General features: G+C 34.8%; 1 protein-coding gene and 1 long non-coding RNA gene across 6 annotated transcripts in view; one reads left to right on the top strand and one right to left on the bottom strand.

Moving 5' to 3' along the window:
* LOC130846292 (uncharacterized) overlaps positions 1 to 13,933 on the top strand; it is a 29,282-nt gene extending 15,349 nt beyond the window's left edge. Inside the window, exons 3-4 of one of the 2 annotated variants that reach the window (XR_009051626.1) lie at positions 7,066 to 7,116; positions 12,514 to 13,933. This is a non-coding gene — a long non-coding RNA (uncharacterized LOC130846292). Of the gene's footprint in view, positions 1 to 7,065; positions 7,348 to 12,513 lie in introns of those variants that run through there. The other variant, XR_009051577.1, reaches the window with a different exon arrangement.
* Positions 1 to 19,025, bottom strand: part of SLC35A3 (solute carrier family 35 member A3) — a 38,903-nt gene that overhangs the window by 3,277 nt on the left and 16,601 nt on the right. For 3 of the 4 annotated variants that reach the window (XR_009051334.1, XM_057720559.1, XM_057721043.1), the window contains exons 2-7: positions 13,914 to 14,118; positions 11,386 to 11,540; positions 11,188 to 11,310; positions 9,069 to 9,240; positions 5,039 to 5,157; positions 3,315 to 3,448 (exon numbers count right to left, since the gene is read on the bottom strand). Coding sequence is in view for 3 of the 4 variants with exons in the window: in XM_057720559.1 (XP_057576542.1) it covers positions 3,315 to 3,448; positions 5,039 to 5,157; positions 9,069 to 9,240; positions 11,188 to 11,310; positions 11,386 to 11,540; positions 13,914 to 14,118 (908 nt within the window). In the remaining variant the exon portion in view is untranslated. The remainder of the gene's footprint in view (positions 1 to 3,314; positions 3,449 to 5,038; positions 5,158 to 9,068; positions 9,241 to 11,187; positions 11,311 to 11,385; positions 11,541 to 13,913; positions 14,119 to 19,025) is intronic. The other variant, XM_057722342.1, reaches the window with a different exon arrangement.

Below are 19,025 nucleotides of genomic sequence, written 5' to 3'. Positions count from 1 at the left end.
TTGGATAATAGAAGTTCTCCACAAAAGTAAGGCCACATAAAGATGGACGGCTTAGCTATCTATTTTAGGAAAAATAACCCATCTTCTCCATCTCACTTCGTGTCCTATGCATATTCTCAAAACATTCATTCATTCAATAGTAACAGTATCATTGTCTTTTCTCTTTTTAATCTTCATCCCAACATACCTTACATGCTCCCTCAGAAATGTGGATTTACACACGCAGGTATGTATCTTACTGAAAAACTCCTACTGTTTTGGCCCTCTACTGGTTTACTTGTTCGTTTACTTGTTTTATTCCCCGCCTGATTTGAAGATTTAAAAGTTAACACCTTGGCCTTATAGGAGGTTTTATTTTTTTTGGAAAAGGTATGCCTTTTTAAAGTTACCCTAAAAATCTAAATCTAAAAGTTCCAAACATTTTCAAATAATATTAAAGCATGTAATTTCCCCATTTAATAGGTAGGAAATAAAGCAACATTAAGACATAGGTGCTAATTATTAGGGTAGTCTCAATAGTAAGTAATTCATTCCATACCAAGCTAAAAACAGAAATATTTTTAAATTCATGCCTCAGAAAAATCACAGATTTCAACATGCATGTTTCAGACCTATTGTCCAAGTTGCTAGAGAACCAAAACTATAAATGTTCAATATAGAAGTATAATGAGGGACTTCCTAGGTGGTGCAGTGTTTAAGAATCTGCCTGCCAATGCAGGGGACACGGGTTCGGTCTCTGCCCCAGGAAGATACCACATGCCACAGAGCAACTAAGCCTGTGTGCCACAACTACTGAACCTGTGCTCTAGAGCCCATGAGCCACAACTATTGAGCCCATGTGCCACAACTACTGAAGCCCACGCACCTAGAGCCCATGCTCCACAACAAGAGGGGCCACCACAATGAGGAGCCTGTGCACCACAACGAAGAGTAGCCCCCACTTGCCGCAGCTAGAGAAAGCCTGTGTGCAGCAACAAAGACCCAACATAGCCAATAAAATTAATTAATTAATTAATTAAAAAATAATTTAAATATCTATTAAAAAAATATAATGAGTTGACTTCCTAGGTGGCACAGTGGTTAAGAATCCACCTGCCAATGCAGGGGACAGAGGTTCTATCCCTGCTCCAGGAAGATTCCACATGCCGCTGAGCAACTAAGCCCATGCGCCACAACTACTGAGCCCATGTGCCACAACTACTGAAGCCCATGCGCCTAGAGCCCATGCTCTACAACAAGAGAAGCCACGGCAATGAGGAGCCCACGCACCACAAGAAAGAGCAGCTCCCGCTCGCCACAACTAGAGAAAGCCTGTGTGCAGCAACGAAGACTCAACACAGCCAATAAATAATTAAGTTAAGCATATTACATTTTTCTACTACCAAATTACACTCATAATCCTATCTCACTAACTCTGACTAATACAAATTCATTTTACTATTAAAATTTTAAGGTCTTGAACATTGATTCAACAAACATGCTGAGTATCTATTATGTGCCAAGCTCCAGCCTTGCTTACTTATTATCAGATGGTGATAAGTCTTCTGAAGACAGGAGGAAAGAATGTTGGAAGAGGGGGTGATTTCTTTTTCTTTTTTTAGAGAGATCTCTTGATAAAGGGATATTTGAGCCAAGATCTGAGGACACGAGGGAGTATGCCATGTGAATATGTAGGGGATAAGTATTCCAAAAAGAATAAAGGGCAAGTCAAAGCCCATAGCAAAGAGGTTATGACAGCCAAAAAAAAAAAAAAAAAAAGTAAACAAGAGGAAAGTAGTATCAGATGAGGATAGAAAGGTAGCTAAAAGCCAAAGCAAATAGGCATTGATGGTGACAACTTTTGAGTGACATGGAAAGCAATTAGAGGGTTTCTGAGTATGATCTGATTTAAACTGAAAAGAATCATTCTGGTTACAGAATGGAGAAAATCTGGGGACACAGGTGAAGAAAAGAAGCAAGGAGACAATTTCCTTAATCTAGACGATAAATGAGGGTGACTTGGATCATGGTGGTAGCAGTAGAGGTTGTGAGAAATGGTCAGATTCTGGAAATAATAAAAAGGAAGAGTTGACAGGATTTGTTTCTGGATTAGAATGACATGTAAGAGAAGAGTAAAGAGAAGCTGATGACCTTACTTCACTCAGAAAATAAAAAATTTCCATGCATTTTAACTTCCTCTTATAAATCTATGTACTCTGCCTTCTCTTAGGTTACTGTCGATAAACTGTGTTCCTAAATAAGTCAGAAAATATTTTAGCCTAAGCAACTGAAAGAATGAAGGTACTGCCATTTATTAAATTGGGAACCCTGACAGAGATGGGGAATGAGTTATCTTGTAGACATTGAAGAAAATGTCAAATAGACAATTAGATGTAAAAGCCTGGAATTCAAGTTTAAATTTGAGAGTTATTAGCCTAGAGATGGTATTTAAAGCCATGAGAATAGAGATCACCAAGGGAGTGAGTGCAGATACAAGAAGTCCAAGGACAGGTGAAGAGAGTACTCTGAAGCTAGAAAATAAGATCGGGGTGGGGAGTGAAATTAGAGGAAACCATGAATGGTATCCTAGAATCCAATAAAATATAATCTCATTACTCTGGGATTACAAATTAATAATTGTAAAAAAAAAAAAGAATAGAATTTTATTACACTTTTTTCTTCCTGTCTTCTCTCTTGGCATCTATGACACTACACGGTCCTGGGCCTCCTGCCTCACCTATCGTTCCTTTTGCAATTCTTTTCCAGACTATTCTTCTCCCTGCCACCACCTAATAGAATTTTCTCATGAGCTACCTTCTCTATATAAACAAACTATCCTCTTCAAGAAAGTCACCTACTCTCCTGGCTTTAGCTATATAAATTCTTCATTAAAAAATGTCATTATGGGCTTCCTAGGTGGCGCAGTGGTTAAGAATCCGCCTGCCAATGCAGAGGTCACGGGTTCGATCCCAGCTCCAGGAAGATCCCACATGCCGCGGAGCAACTAAGCCCGTGTGCCAAAAAAAAAAAAAAAAAGTCATTATATGACATTTTATAACTTTATATGACTTATTAACTTTTAAAAATATAACTTTTAACTTTGGGGGAAAAAACCTTTTCAGATCTATTGGGAAAATTCTGGCCACCCAAATTGTATAAGACACTTTCCAGTGTTAGGTTTTCTTTCATGCATTTAATTTAAAACCTTTTTAAAAGAATCACTATATTTCTTCAAAGTTGTAACAGAACAAAATTTTTCAGATCAGATCTTACGAAGGACTCTTATTTTTCTACATACTTTTGGAGATTTAAAGAAATAGAAAAGAATACACTACCTGGTTGGTACAAAATCTTGTAGCCAAAAATAAGATATCAGTGTTGATAATATTATAGACAAAGAGGTTGCAAATCCTTTTAAAATGTTATCTGCATACTTAATAACAGCAGCTATTACAAGGCCTCCCAGTGCCTGCAGAAGTTTTAAAAGATTATTATAAAAAATAAACATATATAAAACTGCTTTTCAAAACAATCTCATTGAAGCTTTAGGCTTTTGTTCTATAATCTAATCCCATTAAAGTGATTTTTATTAAACATCTCTTAACAAATGGACTCCTAGGTTTTGTTCAGTAGCCCCCTTATTTCAAAAGGTATCTGATAAAATAACTACCAGCATAATTTGCAGTTTGTTATAATGGAGTCTGACCATATTATGAATAAAACATCTATCATCGAATTTAGTCATTAAACATCACTTTTTCAGACAAATGTGGGAAGACTGGACACTCTGATGAGTGAAATATTTTTACTTTTGATTAAAAATAAAGTGTAACTTGAAAGTTACTTTACTAGCCTTTTAATAGCCTAACTTGGCTTTCTTCCTCTAGTTTCTTCCCATTCTAATCTACCGTTCATTGCTGTCAGATTACTCTTCCTAAAGCACTTTAATCATTCTCTTTAAGAGTGAAGAAAGAACTTGCTACCAAATCCCTCTCAAATTCCAAATTGTGGCTACTTAAGTAATGAAGTTTTACCATATCTCATAGTTTTGTTTCCTACCAAACCCTATGTATCAGCTCCCAAATCTGGGTTACCCACTTTCACTGCACCTCTTCAAATGGTAAAAGCTTTATGAGAGAAAGTCACAAATTATGCCAAGTGAGCTCACTATAAATTGATGTCTGAGTCCTGGTATTTCTTGGCAGTGTTCTCATTCCTCTATTTACTCCCTCATACCAACTGTACCAAACCTTTAAAATTTTTCTCAAGTCTTTAGCCCCTTCTTAAGGAAAGAGGGCTTCCCTCCTTGATAGGATAAAAGCCACTATATATAAACTCTCCCGACTTACGCTATTTCTACCTCAAACTTTCTCTGAATTTTCACTTATCCTTGTCTCCTTTTCTCCTACATTAAAAATAGAAGTATCCTTCCTGCTTTCAAAACATGACTATCCTTTGCCACCTTCTCCCATCTTCCCTAAGGGACCTTGTTTCTACAGCTTCAAATACGTCTAGAGAAAGACTTTGTGAAGGCAGAGACTTGTATCTTCATTTTTGTATCCTCCAGAGTACTCAATAAGTATTTTTTGAAGATGAAATTACTCAACCCTTGAATAATTTCAAGTTATAAGATGAGGTAATTTGATAGGAATACTCCAATATGTAACCACAATATAAACTATAAACTGCTACAGATTTAAATATCTAGATCTGTTTCTTGAGCCTGAATGAGCTGACCACAGACTTCCTGTAAAATGACTAGAACTGTAGGAAAATTAAAAGTTATATCTGTCCTCAGCTTCAACTCTTTTATTCCTAAACTTGCATTTTCATTATGTTAAATTTAAATACCATAAAGTTCATTCATTATCCATTTTCAAGTAAGTTTTCATTATGGCATTTAGATCAGTTCTATTTTAACTTCCCTGAATAAACTCAATATAATGAGAGTACTGATAGGAGAGACCCTTTTTTCTCATATCAGTACATCATAGCTACTTTGATTCTCTATGTTAAAATAAAATTTATTAGCATAAATATAAGACTTTAAATGCTTTACCTGAAGGACAACAACTATCCAGGTCAGCCGGTTATACCCCTGAAAAAATCCATTTTTTGATACCAGTTCTCCATCATAAACATATACACCCATTAATCCAAATATACTCCCAAAGAAACCTAAAAAAAAAAACAAAGTCTTTATCATATGTCATTTAGCTTGTCTGGAGAGATATCTTTCCATTAACATTCCCAAGTAATTTTAAACTTGAGCTTTTCCTTTTTGATAAAATTCGACAACTTTAATTTTTTTTTACTTGTATAATTATATAAACTTAAGAAAAGTATATTTAATACTATGACTATAAGAAAAAGACATGGGAATATAAAAAAGAACAGAGATTGCCAACTTTGGAGCACTGAAAAAATATAATGTATACATTACAGGACTATATGGCTGTTCCATTCAAATATTTGTAAAATGCTTACTTTTGATATATTTCATTGTATCTTGTATCTTCCTATTGCTAGATCTAGATTTTCATATATTCACGTTCATACAACTTGATATAATAGCCCAGTTATCTGGTACAGCATTTTCCTTTATTTAGAAATGCTGAATGTACAATAAGTAATATCCAAAAAGAGCTGGGAGATTGGGATTGCCATATATACATTACTAATAAGAAAAAAAAAAATCAAATTGTACGCTTTAAATATATGCAGTTTATTGTATGTCAATTATATCTCAATAAAAGTTCAAAAAAAATAAACTGATCATACAGAAAAAAAAAATTAGAGCTAAGAAACAGTCAGTTATAGGCAACATCAGAATGTCGTTACTGAAGTCTCACTATTAGGGAAAGTCAGCTCAGTGAAAGCAGGAAATGTGTCTTATTCACTGCTGAATCCCTTACTTCTACCACAGAGCTTATCACATGACTACTGGATCTAAGATTTCCTGGAGCAATCCTACACTATGAGTAAAAAATGGATACTACAGGGGTTCTCTCTTTGGCAGTCTGTGGTAAGATATGCAAAAAGTGCAGGGTAAAGCAATTTTTTATAAATCCACAACTAATCAGAGTATTCCACAATGAAAAGGAACCAAAAGGGATGTGAAATGTTCTTTCTAAAATTTTATTTATGCCCACTCTATCATTTTTATATGTCTAATTTAGAACATGAAAATAATACTGGAATAATACAAAATCACAAAAATAAGCACAAGGGTATTCATTTTTTAATTATAAAAATAACACGATAATTACAAAAATATATACACTACAGACAAGTATACACGTCAGTATGTACAGATCTACTGCATTCTTTCTATCAGTTGCATAATATTCCATCGTATGGATAATAATATGAAATATGTATGTAATGCCACATGCAACAAAATGTACTAAGTGCTTTATGTATGTTAACTCATAACAATCCTATGAAGTAGACACTTTTAGCTCATTTTATAGATGAAGAAACTGAAGCAAAGAAAGGTTAAATAAATTTGCCCAAACTCATACTGCTGGTTAGTGATGGATTCAAGATTTTAATCCAGGCAGAGTGGTTTTGAAGTCTATGATCTTAACTACTACACTATTTAATTATATTGATAATTTATTTAACCAGTATTCTAAATGTTTTCCATTTTTTACAATTGTAACCAATGCTGAAATGAATAAACTCAGACATTTATCTTTGTGTTCTTGTATAAATATTTATATCTGTAGGATAAATTCTTATCCAGACATGGGATTTTTGCATTAAAGCCGTTATTTATTTAAAACTTTGTTATATATTACCAAATTGAGTTCCAATAAGGTTACATCAGTCTACCAGTTTGCCCTATATATTTGCAGGTTTTGCATCCACAGATTCAACCATCTGTGAATCAAAAATGTGAAAAAAAATTCCAGAAAGTTCCAAAAAGCAAATCTTGAATTTGCCAGCAACTTATTTAAAAGCATTTACACTGTATTAAGTATTATAAATAATCTAGAGATGATTCAATGTATATGGGAGGATTGTATAAGTTATATGCAAACACTATGCATGATTTTATACAAGGGACTTAATCATCCACAGGGGTCCTGGAACCAAGATACCAAGGGATGACTGCACTCCTAGCAACCTCAGGTAACAAGAGTTCCTGCTTCTCCATTCTGTGGCTAACCCTGGATTTTATCAGTTAGCTAAACTTTGACCACTGATGTTTGAAAACTTCTGTACATTGTTTTAATTTGTTTTAGTAATCTCGAGTTATCTATAACTTATTTATGTATCCTTTGCAAAACTTTGAGTTATTACCATTACCATTAGATTGTGTTATGAGGTCAAACCAAAGAATAAAGAAATCCATGAAATACCACAGAATCATGAATCCTGACCTTTCATTTTTATCTTATAATAGAGAAAATTTGGGGCAACACATACAAACCTGAATATTTCTTTCTTCTCTGATATTTGCACATTAATATAAATAGCTGACATTAGTGCTTAGTATATGCAATGCACCTTATTCTAAACACTCTACATGCATTATCTCATTTAATCCTCATAGCAACATATGAAGTAAGTACCATAATTAAGTACATTTTATAGATGAGGAAGCAGAGGAAAGTTAAGTAAGTTCTGTAATGCCACACGTGGTAAATAATAAAATCAGGATTTGAGTGATCAGACTACAAAACCAAGAGTTCTTAACCACTATGCTATACTCTTTCTGTGAATGCTTTTCAAGTCTGAACTTGCCTACTAGACAAAATGAACAAAGAGAAGCTAATTTAATTTTGTCTTTAAAAATATTTACATTGAAGGTTCTTAAAAAAAAAAACCACCACAATACATTTCAAAAAATTTTTTAGAGAAACAAATAAATACTATGTGATAAAATGAAGGTTCAATCTGTTTGTTACATTACGTGAAAACAGCTGAAACGATGGACTTTAATCAAATTTGGAAGGTTTGTATGAGATGGTTTAACGTAAAATACAGGCCATTAGGATTACAGACAATTCACTATATAGGGCCTGGAAGGACCTGTTATGACTACTATCATGAAATGTGGTATACCTATTAAGTTGATGTGAAGAAAGAAACAGTGGTTTCAAAGAAAAAAACAGTGGTTTCAAAGAAAAAAACTGGTTTCAAAGATGAGCTCCAAAGTCACAGGGATAGAGGATTAAAACAGAATGTGCTGATTTGCAATTGAGCTGCTTCTCACATGTAGCATCCTCCAAAAGGAATATATGGCAAGAATACTAAACTCTTAAATCTTTGTATGAGGAGTTAAATGTTACAATACTGTATATAAATAGTTTAAATATCTATTCAAAGGCAATCTCTCAATCTCTTTTTTCTTTTAAATTTTTCACCTACAGTTAGAAAAATGCTGTATATTTAAAAGCTAAAATGTAACAATTTGAAATAAAAAAGCATAGTAAAATTTTAAACAGAGACAAAAATTTCTCCATTTCAAACTTCCTCCATTTAAGTATCCACATTTTTCAGCTTTATCGAGGTATAACAGCTAAATAAAATTCTAAGACATTTAAAGTGTATGTTGTGGTGATTTGATATACAACATGGTGACTATAGCTGATAACACTGTATCATATAATTAAATCTGCTATCTTAATCTCTTTTCCCAGGAGGAAAACATGTAAGTTATTTGTAACATCTGTGGAAAACATAGCAGCCAAAGACAAAGGCTCCCAATGGTGGTGACAGAAACAGGCTTCATACACTCTTATGATCACAGACCCAAAATTCCATATTCTTGAATAAAAGACATTCGTTTAAAATACAGTTTTTCAAAAGGCAAAAACCTTGCCAGATATTTGTATCAACAGCAGCTTTCATAAAAGGTTTATTTAATTAAAAATACTTAGGACTTCTCTGGTGGTCCAGTGCTTAAAACAGTGGCTCCCAATCTAGGGGACACAGGTTCGATCCCTGGTCGGGGAACTAGATCCCACATGCTGCAACTAAGAATTCGCAGGCCACAACTGAAGACCTGGCACAGTCAAATAAGAAAAAAATAATAATAATAACAATAATAATAATATTAGAAAACATTTAAAACTTACCAAGTTGAATGTTTCTTATCCACACTGATTGTTTGGTTTCTTTTAAGATTTTCTCAAAGTAAACCCCAGCAAAGCCACTTGAAAAACATGCTGTGAGAACTGCCATGAGGCCTACAAATTGTGAGCCAGCTGAAAGTTCCTTAGAATTAAGCTGTTGAGAATCTGAGGGCCACTGAACAAAAGAAAAACAAAATTGCAGTTTAATTCCTATAATATTTTACAAAATACATATTTAGAGTCCACTCTCAGACCTTAAGGTAAAAATGCAATCAATACTATTCTTGGGGACTGCAGAGGAGAGCTTTTGAAAGAAAAACTTAGAATTTTTTTTTTCCCATAGTGATTTTACTGTTACAATTTATCATTTCAAAAAATACGCTAAAAAAGAGAAAGACAATAATAAATGCACAGATGCACAAAATAGCCTCTACAAGTAGTTCAGTTGTAGAAATTCAGTGTGAAGTGTTGAAGCAGCAAAAATGAGTCTGGAGCTGTTGGTTCACTATGGAAGGTCCATATCATGCTAACTATTCTGAGCTGTAGCCTGTAGATCAGTATTCCTAGAACTTCATTATTTCCATGTTCTACCTGAACTATTAATTACTTGATATTTTAATTTAAAATACCTCACTTGTAAAAACTGAATACTGACTTTACCTTTCCTTAAGCAGGATCAATGAAAATATGGGTTTGACATGCCAATTATATTTTTGTAATAGCCACTTAAATAAGTATTAGAAATATTCATTCAAAATATACATACCACACTGAGGAAAATGACTGGGGGGAGGGGAGTTTTGGATGGCAGGAAATTGACATGATTGGATTTGGTTTTAGATAGTGAAGGCTGAACTGTAAGGCAGAAGTTTGGAAAAAAAATCAAATAGGAAGCAAAAGATCACTTGAGACACAAAGAAGGCATGAAATGGGGACGTGTTAGCAGAGACAGACAAGAACAGAATCAAGAAGTATTAGAAAGCAGAATCAGAAAGCCTTAGTGACTGACTGGATGTGCAAGCTGAAGGAAGAGTCTAGGACAACTCTCAGGCTGAGTAAATAATGACTGGAAAAAATAGAAATAAAGAACAGGTCTGGTGGGGAAAAGGTAAAGTTTCGTTTTGGATACACTGAGTTTATAAGGCCTGTTGAACACCCAAAGATGTCCAATAGGCTTTTAGATATACAAATCTGAAACTAGAGGTGATAACCAGAACTGATGACACAGACCAAGAAGCTATTAGCATATGTGTTAATAAAAACCTTAAGAAAGAATTAAATCTCCAAAAGTATGGACATAATTTAAGAGAAATAACAAGCCAGACTTCCCTGGTGGGGCAGTGGTTAAGAATTAGCCTGCCAATGCAGGGGACACGGATTCAATTCCTGGTCCGGGAAGACCCCACATGCCAGGGAGCCCATGCACCACAACTACTGAGATCATGCACCGCAACTACTGAAGCCTGCATGCTTTAGGGCCCACGTGCTACAACTACTGAGCCCGTGTGCTGCAACTACTGAAGCCCGCGTGCCTAGAGCCCGTGCTCTGCAACAAGAGGAGCTACTGCACTGAGAAGCCTGTGTACCACAACAGAGTAGCCCCCACTCACCACAACTAGAGAAAGCCTTCGTGCAGCAATGAATACCCAAAGCAGCCAAAAATACATACATACATACCTACCTAAATAAAAATAACAAGCCTTTCAACAACGCAATATCTAATGGGAATATCAAGGAAGAGGACCCCAGGCAGGAAACCAATAAGGAATCATTAGAAAGATGTGAAAAGAACCAGGAATGAATGGCATCAGGAAAGCTGATAGACAATAGGAGGGGAGTGGTTGATCTCAAATGTCCAGATACTGAGTAAAATTCAGCTTTGTTTTACATACAGTGTCTTATTTCCCTAAATAGACTGTTTGTTTATGTCTGATAATTTGATTTTATTTCTTTGCATCATTCACAGTCCTAGTGTAGTATCTTGTTCAAAGGAAGCCCTCAAAAAATGTCAATTGTAAGAATAAGCATTAATTTGCTTCAACAAATAACAGAACCATATTCTCCAAAATGAGGTTTTGAAACTGTCATAAAAATAAAAGGTATACTTATCTTGAATAGTTACCTGTACAAAAGCAACTCCTGTCATCAAAATTACTAGGGAGAGCCACTGGTACACACCTAATTTTTTACTAAGCATTGACACAGAAAATAATGCAGTCGTAAGAATTTTCAACTGATATGTGACCTGAAAAAGAAAACAGCTAATATTATTGTTTGTTTGTTTTTCTTAGAAGCACTATTAGAAATGTATTTTAAGTACCTGATAAGTAGCTGCATCTAGATTTGACAGTGCCACATAGAGTAAATTATTCTGAAGAGTATATATCCCTGATGGAATAGCAAGTTTAAGTGTTTCCATCGGTTTATTAAGAATTTCATCATGTAGTATTCGATTCAGTGCTCTTAGACTACATTCTAGAAAAAAACATGAAATGAGCAAAATCAATAATTAACTCCGAATAAGTTTCATACTCTCTCTCAAGCCCTCACATTTTTCACCTGTAAAATATGGAAATTTGGCTACATGTTAAGATACTTCTAGGACTAAAGTATACAAACATACCTCAGATATATTGCAGGTTCAGTTCCAGACCACTGCCATAAAGTAAATATTGCAATAATAATTTTTTTGGTTTCTCAGTGCATATAAAAGTTACATTTACAATTTGCTATAGTCTGTTCACTGTGCAATAAGATTATTTCCAAAAAAAAAAAGTACATACCTTACTTAAAAATACTTTAGTGCTAAAAAATCCTCACCATTATCTGACAACGCAGGGTTGTCACAAATCTTCAATTTGTAAAAAACACAATATCTGCAATAAAATAAGGTATACCTATGCCTTTAATGATGTTAATATTTCAACTATTAAATACTATAAGGTAGCATATTAAGAAGAGCATCATCTTTATATATATATAAATATATGTATCTTTCATTGGGAAATAAATCAAATTGATACATACACATATGTATTTATAATAACCAAAACCTCTAAAGTATTAATTTGTCAACCAAGTATTCTTACTTTATCATAGCAACATTATAATACTGATACCCTGTATTTTATAATGTATTTTATCATCAGCCATTAATGCTAATTAATAATTATTAGACTTTAATCATAAAAAGAAGAATATCAGGAAGTGCATTTGGCTCAAACTACAGAAAACTCAACCAACAATGGCTCAAACCCATAGGGATTTGTCTCACATAATCATGAGTGCAGGCCCAAAGCTGCTTCAGCAGCTCAGTGATGAGATCAGGGACCTAAACTCTCTCTATATATATATTGGCTTTTTATTTTCATGCTTTTCATCTATTGTCTACATAATTTTTGCAACAGGTTACCAAATGACTGATGCCATCTCTGGTTCTTCTTTCCAGCAGCAAGAAAGAAGAGGAGGAAACAGTGGCCTAGCAAGCATCTTTTTCCCTCTCACTGACAAGGACTGTGTGTTGCATAACTACCCCCTGCTGCAAGGGAGCTGGAAAATCTATTCTGTTCTTTTATATTCTCTACATTAGAGATAAGAAAGGGAGAAAGGAGTGAAAAATGGACTCTGAACTAGCCAACCCACAGTATCAGTCACACACAAAAAAATGTCCAAAGAACTTTAAGAGATACACAAATCCCCGAAGAAAGGAGAAATTCTGAGGAACCCTATGTTATAGATGATTTTCTCTCTCAATATAAAACTTGAAAACTTTGATTATGAAAACTTTTAAAATGAAAATAACTTTTTTAAAATTAAGTTTTAGTGGAGCATAGTTGATGTACAATGTTGTTAGTTTCCAAAATGAAAATAACTTTAAAGAATAATACTTGATATTCATCCTTTTCTGATCCTAAGATAATAGTAAAAAAATTAAGTAAAATAAAAATTACAAAAAAGATTTTTTCTTAGTTTTAGCAGAAAAAATCTAAAATATTAGCTCATTTTTTAAATTAAACTTTTAAATAATTAATGCTATCACATATTTTTCTCATTAGCAGTATGAGAGTAGTGAAACTGAGTCTTGTGGCTTTAATTTGATTTCTCTGATTGCTAGAGGTTAAGCATCTTTTTATACATTTATTGGCCACTCAGGTTTTCTCTTCCGTGAGTTTCCTATTTACATCTCTTGTCCCCGTTTTTGGTTGAGTTGCTTGTCTTTTTCTTACTGAGTTGTGGGAGTTCTTCGTACATTCTAGATATTAATTATTAGTGATTACATGTGATGTAAATAACTACTCTCAATCTGTTGCTTGTCTTCTCATTTGGTTTGATATACAAAAAAATGAGAAAAGTCTGTTTTCATTTTAATGTACCCCCAAATAATCTAACCACGCAGAGCCCTAACCACTGGACTGCCAGGGAATTCCCTCAACATAGATTAAAAAAAAAAAAAAACTGTATCAAATTAGTCACTGCTTGACTAATCATGCAGCAAATAAAATAAAAAAGCCTTGACTTTAGTAAAAAATTATGACTCCTCTAAATTACTCTTATCCTCAAATTATTATAAATGCAAGAAACTGTTTCATATTTATAGCATTAACCAGAGGACACGAATCATGATAGAGATTAGAATAAAATACCTTATTACTAGACTAAAACCATCTTAATAAAATGAAAATTGAAATGTTCTTAAATAATGCAACAGTGTTCAAATGTGTAGTTACCTATATACATATCATATATACAGGTACATATATATATATCTCATATGTGAATAACTCCAAAACAATTAAATAAATTGCAATGATTTAAAAACAAACAAACAAATAAAACCTAGATACCTACTGCTCTCTTTGTAGACTAATAAAATGCAGGCCATTATCTTCAAAAGTTCAGCAACAACCACGGCTGTAGATGATAGATAACGAGGCCCCTCCTCTTTTAAAGTCCTAGAATAACGCATTGTTAGTACCAGACTGGTAGTCTGAAAGACCAGAATCCCCAAGGAAAGGTATTTCAGGTTGGCTGACATTGTTTTATCTTCATTTGCCTGAAAAACAAAATACACAGGGCAAATAAAGTTAGACAATACAGAAATTAGAAATATATTAAAAACCAGGTCTTCCTAGGTGGTGTAGTGGGTAAGTATCCGCCTACCAATGCAGGGGACCTGGGTTCGATCCCTGCTCCAGGAAGATCCCACATGCCGGGGAGCAACTAAGCCCATGTGCCATAACTATTGAGCCTGTGCCCTAGAGCCCGTGAGCCACAACTATTGAGCCAGTGTGCTGCAACTACTGAAGCCTGTGTGCCTAGAGCCTGTGCTCCACAACAAGAGACGCCACCGCAATGACGTGCCCATGCACAGCAATGAAGAATAGCCTCCGCTCACCACAACTAGAGAATGCCCATGTGCAGCAATGAAGACCCAACACAGGCAATAAATAAATAATAAAAATTAATTTAAAACAAAACAAAACAAAACCAGTAAGAGGTGTCTCATTCCAAACAAGATAGAATTAAGTGCATTCCATCCTATTCTTCCTGCTAATTACAACTATAAACATTGGACCCAAGACAAAGCAACTATAAGGAGACTCTGAAAAGGTGACGAAAATAAGACAAACTGGCTTGAGAATGCAGATCTTGAGTGATGACCCAGCAATGAATTCCCTGGAGATTTTTTATCACACATGTATCTCACCTGCGTGCTATAGCAGTTCACAACCTGGAACCATCAACAGGTGTAGGTCAACAACAAAAAAGCCGTAAGAAAAAACCCACTGTCTCCAACCAAAGGACTGGGAAGACAGCAGCCCTGCAGGATGCAACCTTACCATCTGAAGGTGTAATCTGTGGGGCAGAGCCTTGCTGATCATCCTCCACCCTGCACAAATGACAACACAGTTGGTAGCCCTCCCATATCCCACCAGGGGCTGCAGCCACAAGGACTGTAGGGGCAGAGCCCTGCCAACCATCCCTGCCCTATATAAGGTGAATGTCAGCAAAGATGCAGCACCATTCCTTCCTCTCCAGTGACTGTTTACTAATATAGAAGATTTAAGTAGGAACCAAGGTCTCATAACACTCAAAATGTCCAGGATACAATCCAAAATGAGTATACTCATCATACCACAAGACAGGAAAAAAAATCTCAACTAAGATGAATAAGGACAATCAACAGACAACAACACACAGTTGATACAGATGTTAGAATTATCAGACAAGAATTTTAAAGAAGTTACTACAAAAATGCACCAACCAAGAAGCAATTATAAACATTCTTGAAATAATTTTAGACTTACATAGTTGAAAAAAAATAGTACAGGAGTTCTCATGTACCCTCTACCCAGCTTCCTCCAAAAACAAAATTAGCAAAGTTTCTGTATTTTTCCTAAAGTAATTTAATATTAACTCTAAGAGACTCACTTTAAATATGAAGATACAAATATGTTAAAAAGTAAAAGGATGTAAAACGATAAGCCATGAGAAAAATAACCATGAGAAAGTTGGAGGGGTTAGATTAATATCAGGCAAAAAGATTACATAAGAATTATTTTTAGAATTAAAGGACACTTCATAATGATAAAAGTCAACACATCAGGAAGATATAACCATTATAAATGTACATGTGCTAATAACATAGCTTCAAAATACATAAAGCAAAAACTGATAGAACTAAAAGGAAAAACAGGTAAATCCATAGTCAGAATGTGAGATTTTCATATATGCGGACTATAGAAAAATGGTACAAATCAACCGGTTTGCAAGGCAGAAACAGAGACAGAGATGTAGAGAACAAACATATGGACACCAAGTGGGGAAAGCGGGGAGGGTTGGGGGAGAATGAATTGGGAGGTTGGGATACCAAATTGTACACTTTAAATACATGCAGTTTATTGTCTGTTAACTGTATCTCAATAAAAGTTCTTAGAAAAAAATAATGTGAGATTTTAACCCACCTTTCTCAGTAATTGATACAACACACACATAAACATACAAAACCTGGTAAGAATATAGACGATTTGAACAACACTATCAACCACTATAACTCTGTAGACTTGAAGATGCTCCACTAACATCCTCCTTCAAAGAAGGACTTAATGCAGTGTGCATGGTCAGTCAACTGCCTCTCCATCCTGGGTCACATCCTTTGCTTCAAATTCATCTAAAGATTCAATCTCAAACAAAATCCCTGAAGGTTTTTTTGGCAGAAATTGACAAACTGATTTTCAAATTTATAGGAAAATACAAAGGACCTAGACAACCAAAACAATTTTGAAAAGAAAGAATAAAGTGGGAGGAGTTAAACTACTGAAATTCCAGACTTACTATAAAGCCCTAGTAATTAAGACTGGTATTGACATAAGAACAGAAGAATAGATCAATGGAACAGAATGAAGTCCAGAACAAGATCCATACATATTCAGTCAAATAATTTTGACAAAGGTATCAAAAAGAAAGCATAGTCTTTTCAAAAAATAATTCTGGAACAATGAGATATCTGTATTTTTTTGAAAAAATGAACTGCTATTTATCTGCCTCACACCAATATTAACTAGAAATAGAGCTGTTATAAAAACTAAAACTATAAATATTCAAGAAGAAAACATAGGAGAAAAACACAGCCACATAAAAACAGGCAAAGATTTCTTAGGATACAAAAAACACAAACCATAAAAGGAAAATATGGAAAAATTGGACATCATCAAAATTTAAATCTGCTCTTCTAAAGACGATATAAAAATAATAAGAGGCAAGCCACATCATGGGAGAAAATATTCTCAACACAAAAATCTGACCATGGCTTTGTATCTAGAATGTATTCAGACCTCTTACAACACAATGAGTAGAAGACAACCCAAATTAAAAGGACAAAAAATCTGAACAGACACTTCACCAAAAAAAGATAAATGAATGGCTAATATGCACATGAAAAGATGTTCAACATCAGTCTTAGAGAACTACAAATTAAAGCCACGAGATAACATTATACACATATTAGAATAGCTGAAATCTTAAAAACTGATGTACCAAGTGTTGAAGAGGATTTAGAGCAAACAGAACTCTCAACTTTGCTAGTGGGAATGTAAAGTGGCACAACCACTTTATCAACCATCTGTCTCATTTTTAAAAATCTGCATTAGCAAAAGAATCCTAATGGGAAATAAGATTGTGGCATTTTAGAGGTGGAAAATGCTTTAGAAATTATCTAGTACAATCTCCTCATTTTAAAATAAAGAAAATAGTGAACAGAGAAGTTAAATGACTTGTTCAAGATCTTATAACTACGATATGTAAATAACAGTTATAAAGTTAAACATCAGGTTCCCAGATCCCATTCCATGCTACTGTAGAATTTCAAAAGACTCCCTGGTGGCCTTTATCTCTGTATAAAAGGAGAGCAAGTGGCCAGCAATCTACATTTGGCATAGGCATCTGATTTTCCTGGAAAACATCAAACAATTACTTCAAACCCGTTCAAGAAAGTCTTTTGTTTATTCTGTACAACTAAGACCATAAGGAAGTGTTATAACGGCAATACTCTGATTTCTTTTCAAATGAAAACTTAAAGGTCAGATTCTAAACCAGGATACACTATCTGTACAATTTGCTTTTCTATTTCCAAGTACAGTATATGCAACATTGATATAAACATTCACTGTGATAATACAGTTCTTAATATTCTTAGTTTCTCACAATGTTGTTTTGTTTTTCTAAGTCTATGAGTATATATATTAGTGGTCTTTGCCACTGGCTCCTGACACAGGGCTCCTGAAACCCTTGTAATTTCCTAAATGATAGCACTAGGAGCATCTTTTGTTCTAATATTTGGTCTTTGACCCAGTTCCTGACACCGGGTTCCTGGAAACCCTGTAATTTTCTGGGTGATAGAAGTGTCTTTTGTTCGGATGAGGCAAATTTGGGTGGGCTTCTGGATGGCTCCTGAATGAGAGCAGCTTACCAGAAAGCACAAGCCGTGATTAGAAGCTTGCAATTTTCAACCCCACCCCCTGAGCTCCTCTACTCCCCATTCTCTTGAGAAGGTAGAAGGGCTGAAAATGGAGTTAATAACTGATCATGCCTACATGATGAAGCCGCCATAAAATCCCAATACTATAGGGTTCAGAGGGCCTTCAGGCTGGTGAACACATCCACATAAGGAAGGTGAGGCACCCCAATTCCATGGGGACAGGAAGCTCCTGTGCTGGAGACCCTCCCAGACTGTGCCCTATGTATTTCTTCACCTGACTGTCCATCTGTATCATTTATAATATCATTAATAAACTTGTAAAGATAAATGTTTCCCTGAGTTATGAGAGCCACTCTAGCAATTTAATCAAACCTAAGGAGGTGGTGAAAACCTCTGATTTGTAGCCAAGTCCAAATCAGAGAGAAGTTGTGGGTAACCTGGGGACCTACTACTTGTGATCGGCATGTGAAGTAGGGTAGGAGCAGTCTTGTGGGACTGAGCCCTTAAACGTGTGAGATCTGACACCATCTCCAGACAGCGTCAGAACTGAAGCAGGACATCCAGCTGGTGTTGCAGAGAATTGCTTGGTGTGGGGAAAAACCTCACATACATCTGATGACCGGAAGTGTTAGAAGTAAGGTATTCTGTATGAGGAGTAGAGGAGACACATAGGAGGAAAGAACAGTGTTGCTTTTCTAATATGAAGTTGAAAAGCAAAATGCAAACACACGATCATTTGCACTAGATCACCTATAAAGAATTACAATTTAATTTACAATTCCACCTAAGGGAAGAAAAAGCTAAAAATGAAAAAATCAAAATACTAGTATTTCTAAGATATACAAGTACTTAGTTTGGTTTTGGAGAACAATATACGTAAAAGTAAGTACTTTCACTTAATACAAGCCCTAAATGCAAAGCAAATACATAAATACAAAACAGACGAAAACAAAGATTATGTTCCACCGCTATAATTTATGAGG

The sequence above is a fragment of the Hippopotamus amphibius genome, chromosome 1 (assembly GCF_030028045.1).
Source record: "Hippopotamus amphibius kiboko isolate mHipAmp2 chromosome 1, mHipAmp2.hap2, whole genome shotgun sequence".
In the NCBI taxonomy this organism is placed as follows: domain Eukaryota; kingdom Metazoa; phylum Chordata; class Mammalia; order Artiodactyla; family Hippopotamidae; genus Hippopotamus; species Hippopotamus amphibius.
The sequence above is the reverse complement of the archived record's forward strand: the minus strand, read 5'-3'. Positions and strand labels throughout refer to the sequence as shown.